The sequence below is a fragment of the Micropterus salmoides genome, unplaced genomic scaffold (genome assembly GCF_014851395.1).
Source record: "Micropterus salmoides isolate LMB-PRFRI ecotype aquatic unplaced genomic scaffold, ASM1485139v1 Ms_hic_scaffold_7, whole genome shotgun sequence".
In the NCBI taxonomy this organism is placed as follows: domain Eukaryota; kingdom Metazoa; phylum Chordata; class Actinopteri; order Centrarchiformes; family Centrarchidae; genus Micropterus; species Micropterus salmoides.
The window spans coordinates 38,562,632-38,580,131 of NW_024044459.1; the positions used below are offsets into that span (position 1 = coordinate 38,562,632).

At 44.5% G+C, this 17,500-nt stretch overlaps 2 protein-coding genes across 6 annotated transcripts in view; both read right to left on the reverse strand.

Moving 5' to 3' along the window:
* The window catches only part of pomt1 (protein-O-mannosyltransferase 1), a 13,355-nt gene extending 10,263 nt beyond the window's left edge, over positions 1-3,092 (reverse strand). For 2 of the 4 annotated variants that reach the window (XM_038703273.1, XM_038703271.1), the window contains exons 1-9: positions 2,939-3,092; positions 2,315-2,436; positions 2,082-2,188; positions 1,936-1,986; positions 1,661-1,807; positions 1,202-1,310; positions 988-1,044; positions 799-892; positions 447-602 (exon numbers count right to left, since the gene is read on the reverse strand). In XM_038703273.1, coding sequence (XP_038559201.1) covers positions 447-602; positions 799-892; positions 988-1,044; positions 1,202-1,310; positions 1,661-1,807; positions 1,936-1,986; positions 2,082-2,188; positions 2,315-2,427 — 834 coding nt within the window. In that variant the 5' untranslated portion in view covers positions 2,428-2,436; positions 2,939-3,092. Of the gene's footprint in view, positions 1-446; positions 603-798; positions 893-987; positions 1,045-1,201; positions 1,311-1,660; positions 1,808-1,935; positions 1,987-2,081; positions 2,189-2,314; positions 2,474-2,729; positions 2,749-2,938 lie in introns of those variants that run through there. The other 2 variants (XM_038703274.1, XM_038703272.1) reach the window with 2 other exon arrangements.
* A 235-nt stretch (positions 3,093-3,327) lies between these two features.
* Positions 3,328-17,500, reverse strand: part of LOC119891532 (rap guanine nucleotide exchange factor 1-like) — a 26,202-nt gene continuing 12,029 nt past the window's right edge. For both annotated transcript variants that reach the window (XM_038703247.1, XM_038703248.1), the window contains 13 exons: positions 15,693-15,742; positions 15,477-15,609; positions 15,327-15,405; positions 12,965-13,049; positions 12,038-12,130; positions 10,367-10,555; positions 10,196-10,280; positions 9,732-9,826; positions 9,223-9,301; positions 8,714-8,815; positions 8,530-8,627; positions 5,135-5,275; positions 3,328-5,032 (listed from right to left, as the gene is read on the reverse strand). In XM_038703247.1, coding sequence (XP_038559175.1) covers positions 4,897-5,032; positions 5,135-5,275; positions 8,530-8,627; positions 8,714-8,815; positions 9,223-9,301; positions 9,732-9,826; positions 10,196-10,280; positions 10,367-10,555; positions 12,038-12,130; positions 12,965-13,049; positions 15,327-15,405; positions 15,477-15,609; positions 15,693-15,742 — 1,365 coding nt within the window. In that variant the 3' untranslated portion in view covers positions 3,328-4,896. The remainder of the gene's footprint in view (positions 5,033-5,134; positions 5,276-8,529; positions 8,628-8,713; positions 8,816-9,222; positions 9,302-9,731; positions 9,827-10,195; positions 10,281-10,366; positions 10,556-12,037; positions 12,131-12,964; positions 13,050-15,326; positions 15,406-15,476; positions 15,610-15,692; positions 15,743-17,500) is intronic.

Sequence of the window (17,500 nt, forward strand, 5' to 3'; positions counted from 1 at the left end):
CGCGGCGGGCTTGACCAATAGGTTATCGTTTTGTTATAAATATTGTTTATCTTTGTTCAAGTTGAAAGTATTCCGTGTATTCCTTGATAATCAAGCGAGCAGACTCACAGCACCGCTTGTTCCAGCGTGCAGCTCTAGTCTTTTACCACCATTACCCTAAATATTTATTTATCTCCCATCCTTTTGAGAATTCCCCAAATGCAAGCGGGCTGCTGAAGATGTGGAAGAGAGATGAACATCTAGGATCCTGGTATGTTTCTGTGCCGGTGTAATAAAGAACCAGGACCCGGATCAAGTGGTTCTCCACTGCTGTTCTTTAATCTCTTCAGTCTCCCTCTGATATCCCCACTTATCTTTAATAAACACTGCGTCGCTGCCTGTCAAACATCCACCACTCTGTACACTTTCGAGTGCCGTGAAAGGCGCCATCAAATAAAATGCCTTACCTCCAGACTGGCCTGGAAGGCGGAGCTCATCAGTTGGTCATGTGGTCCGCTGCGGTGCAGGAGACTCAGGTGGATGTAGAACCAGAACACGTAGAGGAGGACAGGAAGCACCACCAGACACACAGCTCGACACACACACTGCACGCACACCCTCAGCTGAACACACACAGGAAACCACACACAGACATTTAAGAACGATCACTTCAGTGTCAAAGCTCAGATGTCGGAGCGTCCTTGAACGCACCGACACAGCCCGTTTCTCCAGCAGCCATAAACGCACCGCGCGCAGATGACGATCGATCTATAGACTAATGATCAGCGGCGAGGGAGGCAGGTCTGAATCTGGACTCACATGACTGATGGTTCGGTCTCCAATCAGGGTCCAGGTGTGCAGAGAGGCCACGCCCAGCAGCAGCAGGTAGGAGAACACGCCCATATACTTCACCCTGACACACACACACACACACACACACACACACACGTCTGTTTACTGTCAGCGTTTCAGAGAAGTGAACAAACTGAGCTCAGAGCAGCTGCTCACCCGACCGCTGCAGCACAGGAGGCGCCGGAGAGGAGCAGCCAGCAGAACCGGGACCAGCTGAGGAGGAGGGGACCGCGAGAGACCGGGAGGGACCAGGAGGGGCCGGGAAGTCAGAGGTCAGACAGGGTCTTTTAACACTCAGCCTCTTTCTGCAAACTGACTTCTGATTGGTTTAAATGCGGGGGGGGGGGGGGGGGGTAAAGAAGAGTCTCACCTGTCAGGAGCGTTGTGGAATCGCAGGTAGGAGAAGAAGGCCAACAACACGAAGAAGATAAGGACAGACTCCAGCAACATGAAACGTGATTGGACGATCAGAGAGTTCTCTGCAAAAACAAAGAACCTTTAAACTCAACAGACACACAATAAACCTGCTTTCAATAAGACCCTGAACGCCCCACGTCCACAAGAGTCTCTGAACAGCCTGCACTCACTGTAGTCCCCAAACGCCCCACGCTCTCATTATAATCCCTGAACGCCCGACGCTCTCAGTGGAGTCCCTGAACTCCCCACGGTCACTATAGTCCCTGAATGCCCCATGCTCATTGAACTCCCCACACTCATTGGAGTCCCTGGACGCCCCGTGCCCGTAGTGCCGGGTCATGTCTGCCGCCTGGTATCATGAAGTGTGCGTTCTGCAGAGAACCTCCAGGAACACGTTCTAACAGGAACTCACCCAGCAGCAGCAGCAGAGCAGCTCCCAGAGCCGACAGGTGAGAGAACTTCAGCTCCAGAGTCAACAGGTAAACCAGAGGAACACAGAGAGCTCCGCACAGAGCCGGCAGCAACCGCAGACTCCACACGCTCACGCTGCTGGGATACTCTGGGGGACGAAACAAACACACCCACACCGGTTTTACACTGCTTAAACAGAGATTAACTGGTTTTAACTGGTTTTTAAACTGGTTTAAAGTGGTGTGAACAGGTAAACTGCAGTTCAGATGTTCCCACCTGCTCCGATTCTGTTCCACACAAAGTTCCCATCGAATCCTCCCAGGTACGCTGCAACACAAACACACAGTACCATCAGGAACAACGTGTACATGTACACATACGTAGTATCATAATACGACTGCGTGGCTGTCGTTGTCACTGACCTCCGAGGGCCAGGATCATGTGACCGAGCGGCGGCCCGCTGTCATCGATGAAAAAAACTCTCTTCATGTAGAGAGACACGAACTGACCATAATACACCTCATCAAACCTAAAACACAACACACGCACAAACCTCAGAGTTCTGACGGCCCTCAAATGCACCAAACATTAGTGTTTTTAAAACAGCCAAAAATATAATGTAATTTGGTGAGAATGTATAAACGAACACACTCACACTACAGCGTTGGGGTAGCTGAGGCAGCTCAGTCTGGTCCAGAGGGCCAGCAGAGACACCAGCAGCAGGACCAGGTCCACCTGAGCCGTCACCACCAGGGGGAGCTGCAGCATCGCTGGCACCTGAACAGGTGAGACAGACGGAAGAAGGACCTGAGACCTAAGAAAAGGAATCAACTACACCAAACTCCATTCATACTTCTGTCAATATAAGCAGACAGCGCATGTATTAATCATGAACCTGCAACAAGCCGCTCAATAACGTCTGTATTATTTACTGCAGCACTTTAAACACAGAGTTACAGAGTTTATAGTAACTTTTATTGCACACAAGGTTTTTAAGTGAGCTGCACTTCAGTGATGACCATATTTCCTCCACAGGCTTCACATCACATGTCTGAAGGAGAGACACGAACTTTATTTTTAACCAAACAACGAGCTCAGCGCGGTAACACAGGTCGGTGGGTCACAGCTGGGAGGAACAGCTTCACAGTGAGAAATGTGTAAAATATGATGACGAAGTGAGGAAGCAGCTGAGCTAGCAGCCGTTAGCATTAGCCGCGCTGTTAGCCTGTAGCTGGTCTCGCGCACCGTCACATTCCTGCTACAGAACGCCAAAGCTCACCTGGTGACGTCACTCCGTGAACGTGAAACCGAGCATCCTGCCGGTAACCTGCCGGGCTCCTCCGGTAGCCGGTGTTTCCCCGGTGTTTCCCCGGCGTGTCTGTGCAGCCGCTCGATGTTTCCAGTGTGTGATCGGTGCTGCCTGCTCGCCGCTCTGTGCTCTGCGCATCGGTCTTGTTAGCAGCACCGTTAGCATGTGGCTCACCTGGCTGCTGTCAGCTCAGGTGGTCCGGACTGGATCTCAGTAAACCTAATTAATGTTTTTAATATTCATTAATCCAACGATTATTCGACTAATCTAACGACTCATTTATTGAATATTCTCAAGATAATTTTCATCAATTTTCTGACAATAAATTTACCCAGAATAAATATCACAAACTTGTCTCATTAATAGTTCAATGTTTTATTCAATCATCCTGAAAATGGCTCATTGTGTAAACACTCGTTCACAATATTTAGTCTCTAGTTTTTAACCTACACGTCTTTGGATCAGAGCAACCACAACACGAGAGTTTTTACCATTTAAAAAACAACAACAGTTATTTAAATAGACTATCACTGATAACGTTTTCTCCCTCAAACAATCAGAAGAAAGGAGGTGAGTTAAAAGACAGGTGAGAAGTGATGTTTATTGTGATATTGCTCTGAATACACATACAGTTCTGACGTCAGATACAGAAGGAGGCCACGCCCACTGGGACTACAGGTCAGAGGCGTGTTAACACCTGGGGCTGGTTGCACAAAAAAACTTAAGTTTTTTTTCTTAAGTGTGATACTTAAGTCTTAATTTCTCCTTAGCTAAGGAAACTACTTAGCGTGCTGCACAGAATCCCTTTAAGCGTTTCCTTAGTTAAGGAAAGCATTAAGGTGTTTGCTGCACTGATGGAGAATTTACAGTAGTAAAATTCTAATGTCACCGTGTTTGCTTGCACCAGCACTTAAACTGTTACAAAGTTGGAAAGAAAAGAAGACAAGAAAACCAAATAGGTCGAAGGAGGAAAATGTCGTACTGCTGGAGGAATGTCAAAAAAGAAAGCACATATAAAAAAGTAAATTTGATCTGCAAATAACAGCAAACAGAAAACAACAAATGTGGGAGGATATCGCTTAAAAAATTCAAGTCTTCAAGTCTTGTGAAGAGCTTCATCCAAGAGATCCAAAATAAGTTTGACAAGTCAGAGATCACCAATAATGAAAGTGAACCCAATAAAACTGCTGAGAATAACTTTATTTACGCTATAGATCTAAACTAGACTGTATTACTAGCTAATGATGAATTTGACAGCCTTCTTGATTTTGCTCATCGTTTAGCGTATCCATTGGATTCTCCCGGTCGCGGAACTCTTCTCATGATATGTAAATTTTCTTCATTTATGGCCATAAACTCAACCGTGTTGCGGTTAAGATAAAGCCAGAGGTACCTTAAAATATTTTCCTTAGTTGTAACGGTTTAACACACTTAAGGGATTCCCTAAGTATAAGACCAAGATAAGGAGAAAACCTCAAATACTTAAGTGAACATTTTAAGGAAACTTTAAGGGGAAGCTATAAGGGTGTTTTGTGCAACCAAATGTATTTTAAGGAAACCTTAACTCAGACTTTAAGGAAAATCTTATCTTAAAGTTTTTTGTGCAACCGGCCCCTGGCTACTAGGCTAGCTCCAACCTCAGCTAACACCCAACTAACCTGTGTTTCCACAAAATGTTCAGGTTGTTGCAGCTTATTGCAGGAACAGCCCAGTTTAGCACATGTTAGCACACTATTAGCCATGATTAGCCCAGTATGCCAACAGCTTTATTTCAGTGACTCATTAGCACCAGACCAGCACCGGTCTAGTCCAGTTCAGTACCACTTTACCTCAGGTTAGCACCAGGTTTATCCACCTCATTCTTCATCATCAACATGTTAGCATTAAGCTAGCACAGGTTAACTCAGTTATTGTCTTGTTTTCGTCTGTCATCTCTGATTGGCTCTTGGGGCATTTCGTGGGCGTAGCCTAAGAGAAAGTTCCCACAATGCTTCCTCTGCCAGGTGATCACTGAAGTCATTAAAGAACGATATGATGTCATCATTAGGCTGCAGAGAGTAACGACTGTAGAGAGAGAGATACAAGTATTATTTCAAAAAGTGATTATTGATGAAGACTGAAATACTACCAATGATAACAGTAAAAATAGTACTACAGGTAACTGACACTTGTTGGTAGCCCCTCAGAGTGTCCAGGATGTTAAACTGCTGCCACCGTTTAGAGAAGTTGACGTTTGAACCCTGTGATGTCATCACCATGTCGGGATTCCCCAGGTGGACAAAGGTCAAGTCCTGAAGGATCAAACCCCTAAAACAGACAAGTTAGTGTGAAAGAGACAGGTGTTTAGTGGTGTTTACAGGGTACTAACCTACAGGAAGGGTATACATAGTGGGGTTTACAGGGTATTAACTGATGGGTAGGGTATATATAATGGGGTATGCAAAGTATTAACCTACAGTATGGTGGAGTCTACAAGGTGTTAACCTACATGTAGGGTACAGTGGGTAATAAAGGGTGTTAACCTACAGTCTGGTGGGGTAGCACAGGGGTACATAGGGAATTAACTAACAGGTAGGGTATAGTGGGGTATTAACTAAAAGGTAGCGTATTGTGGGGTATACAGGCTATTAACCTACAGATGGGGTATACAGAATAGAATAGATTTTATGTGTGTATATAGATAATATACAATACAGGTAAACATATATACATATTTTATATTTATATATCCTGGTTGTATATATTATTGTGTCTCTATTTTTATGAGAACACCGTTTGTTTTAACCTGTCTTTGTCTTTTTTTGTTCTTTCTTGTTGTTTTTATGGTGCAAGGGTGGCTCCGTGGGAGCACCCTAAATTTCATTGTACCTTCACAGTGCAATGACAATAAAGACTATTCTCTATTCTCTATTCTCTCTCTAGAGAATATTAACCTACAGGTAGAGTATACTGGGGTATACAGAGTATTAACCTACTCGAAGGGTATAGTGGGGTATACAGAGTATTAACCTACTTGTAGGGTATAGTGGGGTATACAGAGTATTAACCTACAGGTAGGGCATGGTGGGGTATACAGGGTGTTAACTACAGTATAGTGGGGTGTACAGAATATTAACCTACAGGTGAGGTATACAGAGTATTAACCTACAGGTATAGTGGGGTATACGGAGTATTAACCTACAATATAGTGGGGTGTACAGAGTATTAACCTACAGGTGAGGTATACAGAGTATTAACCTACAGGTATAGTGGGGTATACAGAGTATTAACCTACAGGTATAGTGGGGTATACGGAGTATTAACCTACAGTATAGTGGGGTGTACAGAGTATTAACCTACAGGTGAGGTATACAGAGTATTAACCTAAAGGTATAGTGGGGTATACGGAGTATTAACCTACAGATATAGTGGGGTATACGGAGTATTAACCTACAGGTGAGGTATACAGACTATTAACCTACAGGTAGGGTATGGTGGGGTATACAGGGTGTTAACTACAGTATAGTGGGGTATACAGAGTATTAACCTACTGGTAGGGTATAGTGGGGTATACAGGGCATTAACCTACAGATAGGGTATAGTGGGGTATACAGGGTGTTAACTACAGTATAGTGGGGTATACAGAGTATTAACCTACTGGTAGGGTATAGTGGGGTATACAGAGTATTAACCTACAGGTAGGGTATACAGAGTATTAACCTACAGGTAGGGTATAGTGGGGTATACAGAGTATTAACCTACTGGTAGGGTATAGTGGGGTATACAGAGTATTAACCTACAGGTAGGGTATAGTGGGGTATACAGAGTATTAACCTACTCGAAGGGTATAGTGGGGTATACAGAGTATTAACCTACTGGTAGGGTATAGTGGGGTATACAGGGCATTAACCTACAGGTAGGGTATAGTGGGGTATACAGGGTGTTAACTACAGTATAGTGGGGTATACAGAGTATTAACCTACTGGTAGGGTATAGTGGGGTATACAGAGTATTAACCTACAGGTAGGGTATACAGAGTATTAACCTACAGGTAGGGTATAGTGGGGTATACAGAGTATTAACCTACTGGTAGGGTATAGTGGGGTATACAGAGTATTAACCTACAGGTAGGGTATAGTGGGGTATACAGAGTATTAACCTACTCGAAGGGTATAGTGGGGTATACTGAGTATTAACCTACTCGTAGGGCATGGTGGGGTATACTGGGTTTTAACTACAGTATAGTGGGGTGTACAGAGTATTAACCTACAGGTGAGGTATACAGAGTATTAACCTACAGGTATAGTGGGGTATACAGAGTATTAACCTACAGGTATAGTGGGGTATTCAGAGTATTAACCTACAGTATAGTGGGGTGTACAGAGTATTAACCTACTGGTAGGGTATAGTGGGGTATACAGGGCATTAACCTACAGGTAGGGTATAGTGGGGTATACAGGGTGTTAACTACAGTATAGTGGGGTATACAGAGTATTAACCTACTGGTAGGGTATAGTGGGGTATACAGAGTATTAACCTACAGGTAGGGTATACAGAGTATTAACCTACAGGTAGGGTATAGTGGGGTATACAGAGTATTAACCTACTGGTAGGGTATAGTGGGGTATACAGAGTATTAACCTACAGGTAGGGTATAGTGGGGTATACAGAGTATTAACCTACTCGAAGGGTATAGTGGGGTATACAGAGTATTAACCTACTGGTAGGGTATAGTGGGGTATACAGGGCATTAACCTACAGGTAGGGTATAGTGGGGTATACAGGGTGTTAACTACAGTATAGTGGGGTATACAGAGTATTAACCTACTGGTAGGGTATAGTGGGGTATACAGAGTATTAACCTACAGGTAGGGTATACAGAGTATTAACCTACAGGTAGGGTATAGTGGGGTATACAGAGTATTAACCTACTGGTAGGGTATAGTGGGGTATACAGAGTATTAACCTACAGGTAGGGTATAGTGGGGTATACAGAGTATTAACCTACTCGAAGGGTATAGTGGGGTATACTGAGTATTAACCTACTCGTAGGGCATGGTGGGGTATACTGGGTTTTAACTACAGTATAGTGGGGTGTACAGAGTATTAACCTACAGGTGAGGTATACAGAGTATTAACCTACAGGTATAGTGGGGTATACAGAGTATTAACCTACAGGTATAGTGGGGTATTCAGAGTATTAACCTACAGTATAGTGGGGTGTACAGAGTATTAACCTACTGGTAGGGTATAGTGGGGTATACAGAGTATTAACCTACTGGTAGGGTATAGTGGGGTATACAGAGTATTAACCTACAGGTAGGGTATAGTGGGGTATACAGAGTATTAACCTACTGGTAGGGTATAGTGGGGTATACAGAGTATTAACCTACAGGTAGGGTATAGTGGGGTATACAGAGTATTAACCTACTGGTAGGGTATAGTGGGTATACAGAGTATTAACCTACTGGTAGGGTATAGTGGGGTATACAGAGTATTAACCTACAGGTAGGGTATAGTGGGGTATACAGAGTATTAACCTACTGGTAGGGTATAGTGGGGTATACAGAGTATTAACCTACAGGTAGGGTATACAGGGAGGTTCCACTTCAGCCAGAGCTGCTCTGTAGGCTCTGAAAGATGATGAGCTGTCAATCAAAGAGCTGTATTCCTCCAGAGCCTAAAAACATACAAACACATCAGTCGTGTTAAAGACTGATTCACATATGTGCATTATGGACAATGATATTATTATTACACACAGACCTCAGATGTGTTTCTCTGCCAGTCCAGACGTCGTAAGGGGGCGGAGTCCAGCGCTGACAGGATGGACAGGTACGAGTTAAAGTTGTTCAGCTTCCGCAGGTGCTGTAGGAACACACGCACACACACACACACACACACAGTATGTTACAGGTGTGAGGTTAGAGGTCAGTGTTGCTTCATGGGTCTGATATTCATGTTCACATTAGCCTGTTAATGTTTCATTATGACTTGAATTAAGAAGCTATTGTATTGCTTTTATATTATATATATCTATAAAGTTGCTGTGATGTCACCTACTTTGGGTTTCCAGCTCTGTGAGTGAAGCCAGAAAGTCCTGACCACAAACCTATTTTAAACCTCAGCAGTGTCTTAAATCTACTTTACTTGTTCAGGTATTCTTCAGTCACTTGGAGGCAGCAACAACAGCATTACCAGCTGACTTGACAGAATTACTGCATCATCCCACCTGGGCGCTGTCCATGCTCCTCCCTTCACCTGTGTGTGTTTACCTTCATGGTTTTCAGGAACTTCAGCAGTAGTTTCTCTCTGTCCTGAGGTTTGTCCTGAAGAATGATCACCGAACGCACCCTGAAATCACACATACACGGGTTATTAATTACTAACTGAATAATAATTGTTTAAGAAACCAACTGAGTCTGTTTCTAATTCACATTTAAGGCCTCCCTCTGCTTCTAACCAAGTTCTTGTTCCCCATTTCCAAAGGTGGACTGGCGGGGCTTCCTGCTTACACCAGCACATGCACAGTGTACGTGAACGGGCACATGATGTGGGTTTCCAGCTGTTTCAATACAGACGGAGTTCAACTCTGATGTGCAGCTAAAAGGCTGGTGAGATCGGTTTCATTTTAAAACTGGATGGATGGAACATAAGTGTAACTGTGAATGTCTTCAAGGAGAGACGGTCTGAAAATGTTTCTCACGCCCTGAAACATTGATGGTTGTTGTTCGCTAACAGAAGAAGAAGAAGCTGTGGAACAGGAAGCTGAGTCAATGTTTACCAGAAGGAGACGTTGTTGAAGTGTTGGGTGAACTGTGTCAGGTTAGGACTCTTCTCCTCATTCTGCTCTTTAGACCACAGCAACACCTCCGGGAGCTAGACAGGTGAGACAGACAGGTGAGACAGACAGGTGAGACAGACAGCTGAGACAGACAGAACAAGTGTATGGTGTAGTGTCGTTCAAACTGAACATCTATCCTCCGCTGAATGGCTGTTATTGTAGGACCCCGTCCGTCACACTCTGACCCCGTCACTCTCTGACCCCGTCACACTCTGACCCCGTCACTCTCTGACCCCCCCGTCACACTCTGACCCCGTCACTCTCTGACCCCCCCCTCACTCTCTGACCCCCCCGTCACTCTCTGGACAGGTGTGGATGCGCCCTGAGACTACAGGTGTATATCAGATATATACCGTGAGATATTATTTATGAGCCCGGCCGAAGCTGAAAGGAAAAATTTGAACCTCGATCTTGCAGAAGAGCTCCGAGTCCAGCAGAGTCAGCTGTTCAGCTAAATCCTGACTCCTGAAGTCCAGAAGAGTTCCTGGTCTGACAGAGGACAGAAGGAGACCTGTTGAGGTCTGAGAGAATGAGAGGACTGTCAATCATACAAGAGGTCAGAGGTCAGCGCTTACCTGGCGGCCACGCCCCTGGCTGCGAGGGGGCGGAGTGACTGAGGAGAGCCAATCAGCTGCCACCTCTGCTCCATCTTGGACAGGATGTTGGAGCGCAACAGGTGGGCCAGACCCAGCTCTCCACCAATCAGGAGGCTGAACACCAGGTCCATCAGCAGCAGCAGCAAATCAGAGTCCAGCTCTATCGCACTGCACACACAAACGGGTTCTATTTACACCGCCATGACACCAGACACGCCTCATGGGAAAAAAACTTCCATACAACAGAAAATATTCTGCACAAACTGCCATATTGCACAATATATTTATGCCTATTAACATTTTCCAATATATATATTTTTTAAATGCGTTCAGCGTGTGTGTGCAGATCAACGGCATAAAAAGTGATTCAGTGGAACTCAATAAAACTATATGTTCTTAAAACATTTACTATCAGCAACTTATTCAAGTGCAAATTATATCAAAGTTTTAAATTAAAGATACAAAATAAGGCAGAATGTAATTTTCAGAACATTTATTTTCATCATAGAACAAAACGTACCAGAAACACCTCATTAAAACCCGGATTAAAGGCTTTCTAACATTTTATTTATTTCAGTCTGGTTTTGTGAGAATAAAAGGATTTATGATGCAGTATATCGAAATGACAGAGATGTAAAGATAATAATCAAATGGGATTGCACAACGCTTTGGGGGTCGGGACACGTGCTATAACTTAAATGGCTCAAAATGCCTTCCAAATATCTGTCCGGTGTAGTGGACACCGTGCATGAAAGGCTCTCAGCGTTCAGACTCACATTCAGGGAGGATTTCTGGTGTGATTTCATTCTCCATAAATAACAAACTTGATCGGTTTCATGTATTCAGTGTTTCACAGCCTTCCCAGTGTCGAGGTGGAGACTCTGAACACCTGGGGTCTCATTTATAAAACCTCACTCGAAGTTTCCGTGCGCCCAAAAGCCTAAAATGGGGTGCCTTATAAAACCGTGAGTAAGTTCCCTTTATAAATCACTGTCAGCTTGAAATGTGGCGCCTGAGAGGGCGCTCCATGTCCGACCCTCCAAACAGCCACAGCTGCCTGCTCATTAATATTAATAAGTAATTTCTCCTCCAGTTCACCTTATTGAGGAGAATAAACTGCTGCATGGAGGATTAATTAATCTGAGACAACAGATCTGAGGCTCTTTTGCAGAAACAGAATCTGCGTTTGTGTTTCTGATCCTGAATCTTTTTGTGGCTGCAAATGATCTGAAATTGTGTTTTTTTATTGCTCACTTCAGGGAAAATCAGTCAAACGTGTGTTTGTTTCTTCAGAAATACTCAGAGGGGATGTCTGGATTTATTCATCTCAGACCGCTTTATCCTTCTGCCACGTGAGGCGCCGTTTCTCTTCTCTTTATGTGCGTTCGCATGGTTCAGAGTTTACTCACAGGACGCACATTCTCCCGTCAGCTCTGCTTTTTATAGATCACGACCTTTGCTTGGGAAGTGGCGTCCGCACGTTTCCAGCCCTGTTTTGTACCGACGCAGCATTTATAAGTGAGACCCCTGGTCACATAAACCTACCGGCCTGACAGACACGGAGCTGAAGGGACTTTGTTGTCTCCAGATAATGAGATGATTAAGACGATCTGATTGGTTCAGGTGTGTGTGTGTGTGTGTGTGTCTCACCACAGCTCGTCCACCACTCTGACCAGCAGGTGAAAAGTCTTCTTGGCGGCGGTCAGGTCTGCAGGCTCCCGTCCTTCACACAGGTGTCTGTACGTGCTGAAGGTTAAAGATCCACAACAAACTGAACCTGCCAGTTAGAGGGAAACACCTGGACGAGCCGAGGCCTGTACCACGAAGCTTATCCAGGTAACTGCGGGGTTAACCAGGGTTTTCAGCCCATAGCTGAGTTATCTAGCTAGCAGCATCCAAACAATGAACGTTACATGTTGCCGACGTATGTTGTGTGAGACGAGAGACGTAGTTCATTGAACGGGTTTCACACAAAACCACATGTAACTTTAAGCTGATGATACACGGGGCAACTTTTTGAGCAATGTTGCTGGGCAATGTTGCTAATGGCAAGTCCGACTATGTTTTGAACGGATATCGGCGGTGTGGGTGGTGGAGTGGTGGGGGAAGGGGATTACGGTACTACTCATTACCATAGATGGCAACGTTGTCCTGCACGATTGCTCTAAAAGTTTCTCCGTGTCTCATCAGCTTTAATGTTTTACAACAAACTGCGACTTTCTTCACGAACAAAATTATATTTTAAAGTGATAAACATCATGTGTGTGATTCAGGGCTCAGCTCACAGGATCAAAAGATAAGCTGTCTCTCGCCGTTGACTAGCGTACATATTATTACTGAAATAAGATGCCATGGGCCGGAAGCAGAAGCGAGTGACTCAGGCTCTCTATGCACCTGCGTACGGTTCCTGTTTCAGATCAAATGCTTCTGTATTGTTTTATTAGTAAAGTCATATATTAATAATCCTGACAGCAGTGTGAGTGGTTTTAAACCACATGTGTACACAGTGTTAATACAGATCACAGCGACCACGGTCCGACACACAGCTTTACACAGGTGAAAACTGACTCAGGATATCTGTGCTGGAGTTTGCTGATGACATCGTTTGGGCTGATGAAGCTCCTGTAGGTGCAGAGGAAGGCTTCACGGTACAGGCCCTGTTCTACACACACACACACACATACAGAGTTATTAATGCTACGCATTAATAAAATTATATTTAACATTGTTTCCCTAAAATTATACTCTGCCAATGTTTTTATTCTTTAGGTTTAAAAACACAAAACGAACACTTGTATTTCCTAAAACTTAGTTCACTGCTGACATCACATGATTCCAGCATGGCTCTGTGTTTGGGGACAGAAGAGAAGATTCAGCAGGTCTGTTGGGAACCTTAGGGTCCGAAAAGCCTGAAACCTGCGTTCTCTCTGACAGCCAGCAGGGGGCGACTCCACTGGATTGTATAGAAGTCTGTGAGAAACTGTTTCCACTTGTCAGCTGATTTATTCCCTCAGTAAACACTTTCCTGATGAGTTTATAGTCTCAGTCGCTAGTTTCAAGTCTTCTTCAACACAGCATGATGTTCATTTAGTAAATTATGGTCCCATTTAGAGGAACAGAGACCAGGAAGCAGGAGAGGCTTTAGGACGACCTGTCAATCAGGATAGAGGCGACTCGTATCTGCTGCTCTGTGTAAATTCTGTTCAGCGCTGCTGAAAAATCATTCATTTCCAGGTTCCTCAACTTATTCAGGTGTTTGTACCAGAGCAGGTTTCCATGGTTATATTTTTTGTCATACTGCACATTGCTGCAGCTCCTCTTTTCAGCCTGTGTTGAAGGCTTCGTTTTAGCTATGGAGTGATACATCTTGTCTCTAAATGATCTTTGTTGGGAGTTGCACATGCTCAGTTCCTAGTTAAGGACTACTAGCCAATCAGAAGCAGAGTAGGGCGGGTCAGCGAGAAGCCGGTAAACGGCTCGGGTTCAGCCGTACTGGAGCGAGAGTTTCAGAGCGGTGAGTTATTAATCTGTATCCATAAAGTTTTAACTGAGCTCTGTCTCTACATCACAGGAACAACTTTATGTCCACTGACTGCCTGGAGGGTAGCTAGTGTTTGGAAGGGAGAGGAGAGCTGTGTGCTGCAGCTCGCTGTTTCTGAGGGCGTGTCGGAGTCGCCGCTTGGCGAGCGTTATATGAGGCGTGTTTAGCTTTCATCCCTGTGATGTCACAGGGAAGCTGCTGGACTACAAACGAGCAGTTTTCAGTTCAGAGCAGAGTTTTCTGTGGGAGATGGGAACTCACTTTGGGCTTTTTCACTTTGCAAACCTGTTACAGGCACAAAAAGGTACAGAACTCAATTCATTTGAGTGATGTTTTCACGTGACGTCACACTCCAATGAAAACGTTAATTTCCGTTCCCTGCCAACCAATATGCAAGTGATACACTGTTACTTTGAGTTTGTTACTTTTTGCGTTGCCAAAATGCTGGATGGTTGTTGTGATTTACTAATCGAGGAGACAAGCCTGAGCTGTGTTAGGAGAGGGATTCCCCCAGAAGGTAAAAGTAAACATTACCGCAGTCGAGCGGCGGCAGGGACCTGGCGGTTTTTAACGGTAGAAATGCGGCAGCAGATACTGTAACCCAACACTTTCAGTTTGTGTTCATATCTTTCTTTTTCTTAAGTTGGAAGGTGATCCAAATATAATTTGACTGCTTTTGCGGCGTCTCTATGGGGGAGTCGCAGTGTGAGCCGCTATGTTGGTCGTTGTTTTGCCCTCCAGGTCACCGCACATGTCACGTGACTGAAAACTATGAATAAAGGAGAGGAAACAGGCCAAAAAGCAGAATACCACCTCTTTAAGCCTGTTTGTCACTAGCCAAAATTAGCATCCCAGCTACTATCACAGTTAATGTGAACTACAGATGCACTTTGCTGACCAAGCTAGCTAGCTCCGCCCTCTTGTCCAAATATGTTCACGTCCGGTTACAAAAAAACAAGATGGCGACAGGCAAAATGCTTCAAGGCTTCAAAAAGGCGGTCCATAAACCAACGGAGGACGTCTCGGCGGCTACGCCCAATACTGTTATACCGTCTGTGGTCAGGTGTAATGAAGACTGAACTCTTTTCATGACCGCGGCTGAATGTCTGTTTCATCACTACATGATGTAGTTTAATCCTGACAGTCCATCAAACTGTGATCAGCTTCCACCACTGGACTCTTTTCTTCTGTTGCCTCCCTCTACTCCCTCTCTCAGATGAAGTCCCTAGTCCTGAACTCCACTTCCTGAAATCATCTGGTCCAAGGTGTGTTTTTATGTGTGAGCCACAGACGCTCTGCTTCTTTTTCTGATTCTGAAGCAGATGTGAATATTTGCTGTGAAAATTTCACACAAGAAAAACAAATCTCTACCACAGCTAAGGGGAGGCGAGGACTCACCGGGGCTCTTGTCCGTCTCTGTGGCGTAGACCAATAGGATGTCAGGTGAGGCTGCCTTCACATCCGGCCCCTCCTCCTCCTGAGACAGACAGAGATCAGTTAGAGGTGAGGCGCTCTAGAGAGGTCAGAGGTCAGAGGTCAGGACCGTACCTCAGGTTTCATTGTGATTCTGTGGAGGATCTCCTTGTGGTTGGTCAGTAACACCTCCTCCTGCTCCTGCTGCTCATCCTGCTGCTCCCTGCTCCTCCTGCCGGGCTCCGCCTCCTGCTGGAGACCCTGAGAACTGCAGAGCGGAGCGGCGTCACTGGGTGCTCCAGTGTAAATGTGTGTGTTACCTGTCTGTGTGTGTGTGTGTGTGTGTGTCACCTGTCTCTGCGCTGCGTCTCCTCATTCTGATCGTCGCTCTCAGCTGGATCCTGATGACCACACAAACAGATCAGGTGATCAATAAGAGTGATCAGGTCACAGCGCTCCTGCTTCTTCATCATCGTCACACGATGAAGCTTTTTGATGGACACATTCTAACCTCCCCTATACAAGACCAAAGACCAGGTCCCACAGGGCGTGGACCGTTTGCTCGCTCACGTCATCAAACTGTTACTGAACATGATCAGCTGATGATCAGCATCATATCGCTAATTGATAATGACTGGGCTGGTTGATAACGGCTGAATAATAACAGACCAAATGGTCTTAACAAAGTCCTGCTGAAACCAGTGAGGGTGGCTGGTACCGTAAACTCAGTCAGTCACTACAACAACATTTAACGATTCATCAGCTAATCCATTTTCAACAGAAGTCAGTTTGATAATTGGTTAATTATCATCATTTTTACAATTAAAATTACATTTGTTCATTTAGCTGACGCTTTTATAAAAAGCGATTTACAAATGCTCTATATGTCAGAGGTTGCACGCCTCTGGAGCAACTAGGGGTTAAGTGTCTTGTACAGGGACACACTGGTGGATGGGTCACAGTGGGGGATTGAACCCGGGTCTCTCACACCAAATGCATGTCTTATCCACTGTCCATCACCACCCCCACATTTTGTTGCAGAGAAAAAGCCATCTTTTCTTTCTATTGGCTGAAAATATAAGTTTTTGTCCAACCAAATGCCCAAATATTTGTAATTATTAACGGACTGAATCCAGACCAGGCTCAGACAGGGTTCTACCTTCATACCTGATCAGGGGAAAAATTCATAACTGTAGTTTTGATCGAGTTTTAAAGCAGTTTCTGATCTGATAGAGCATTTTGCAGGGTATTCAAGGCGGTATCTGCTGTGGGGGCACAAGAGTACATAACTGCATCATCTGCATACAGATTGATACTTACAGAATTTGAACTTGGGACAAACATTATTAATGCAAACTAGAAAAAGCAAAGATCCCAAAACTGATCACTGTGGAACACCCTTCGTAACAAGGACTGGATTGGACATGTCATCAGCATGTTTAACCTTATCTATGGACAACTGGTCAGATAAAAGTGGAGCCATTTAGCCGCTTTGCATCCAATGCCAGCACCAAGTAATCATGGTCCACAAGTGGTGTTTACTGTACTGTGCCCTGATCCGAAACCTTTGTCTGTATTTAAAACATTGTGTGAGTCCAAATGTGATTTAAGTTGGCAACTAGTGATTTTTGAAAGGACAGCGAGATTAGAGATTGGCCTGAAACTGTTCATGTCAGATCGGTCGCCAGCTTTAATTGGGGTTTAAAATAAGCTGGCTGAAACCTGATTAAGACTAATTGACATGTTAACCAAACATAAAGGAACAGCTTCATTTCTCAGAACAAAAACAAACTGACGAGCTTCAGAAGGAAGTTCTGTGTTTCTGGCTGTTTTGAGCATCTAATAGAATCAACAGCTGCTGATGATCCAGATCCTCAACAAGTCTAAAGAAGGCCAGTTTATATCTTCTTTGATCAGCACGATGTGATTGATTAAGGGTTTTCTAATGATAAATCAGCCTTTAAAAATTATAAACTTTGATTAGCAAAGAGAGCGAGTCGTTAGAGCACAGGGTGATGGCTACTGATAACAGGCCTCTGGAGATATATTATTACAGACCAGATGTTTGCAGAAACAACATCTCCTCTGTGTTTCTGATCAATCCTCGAGACACTAAATGTCCAAGTGTTTGTTTCTGTGAATCAAACACTTGGACATTA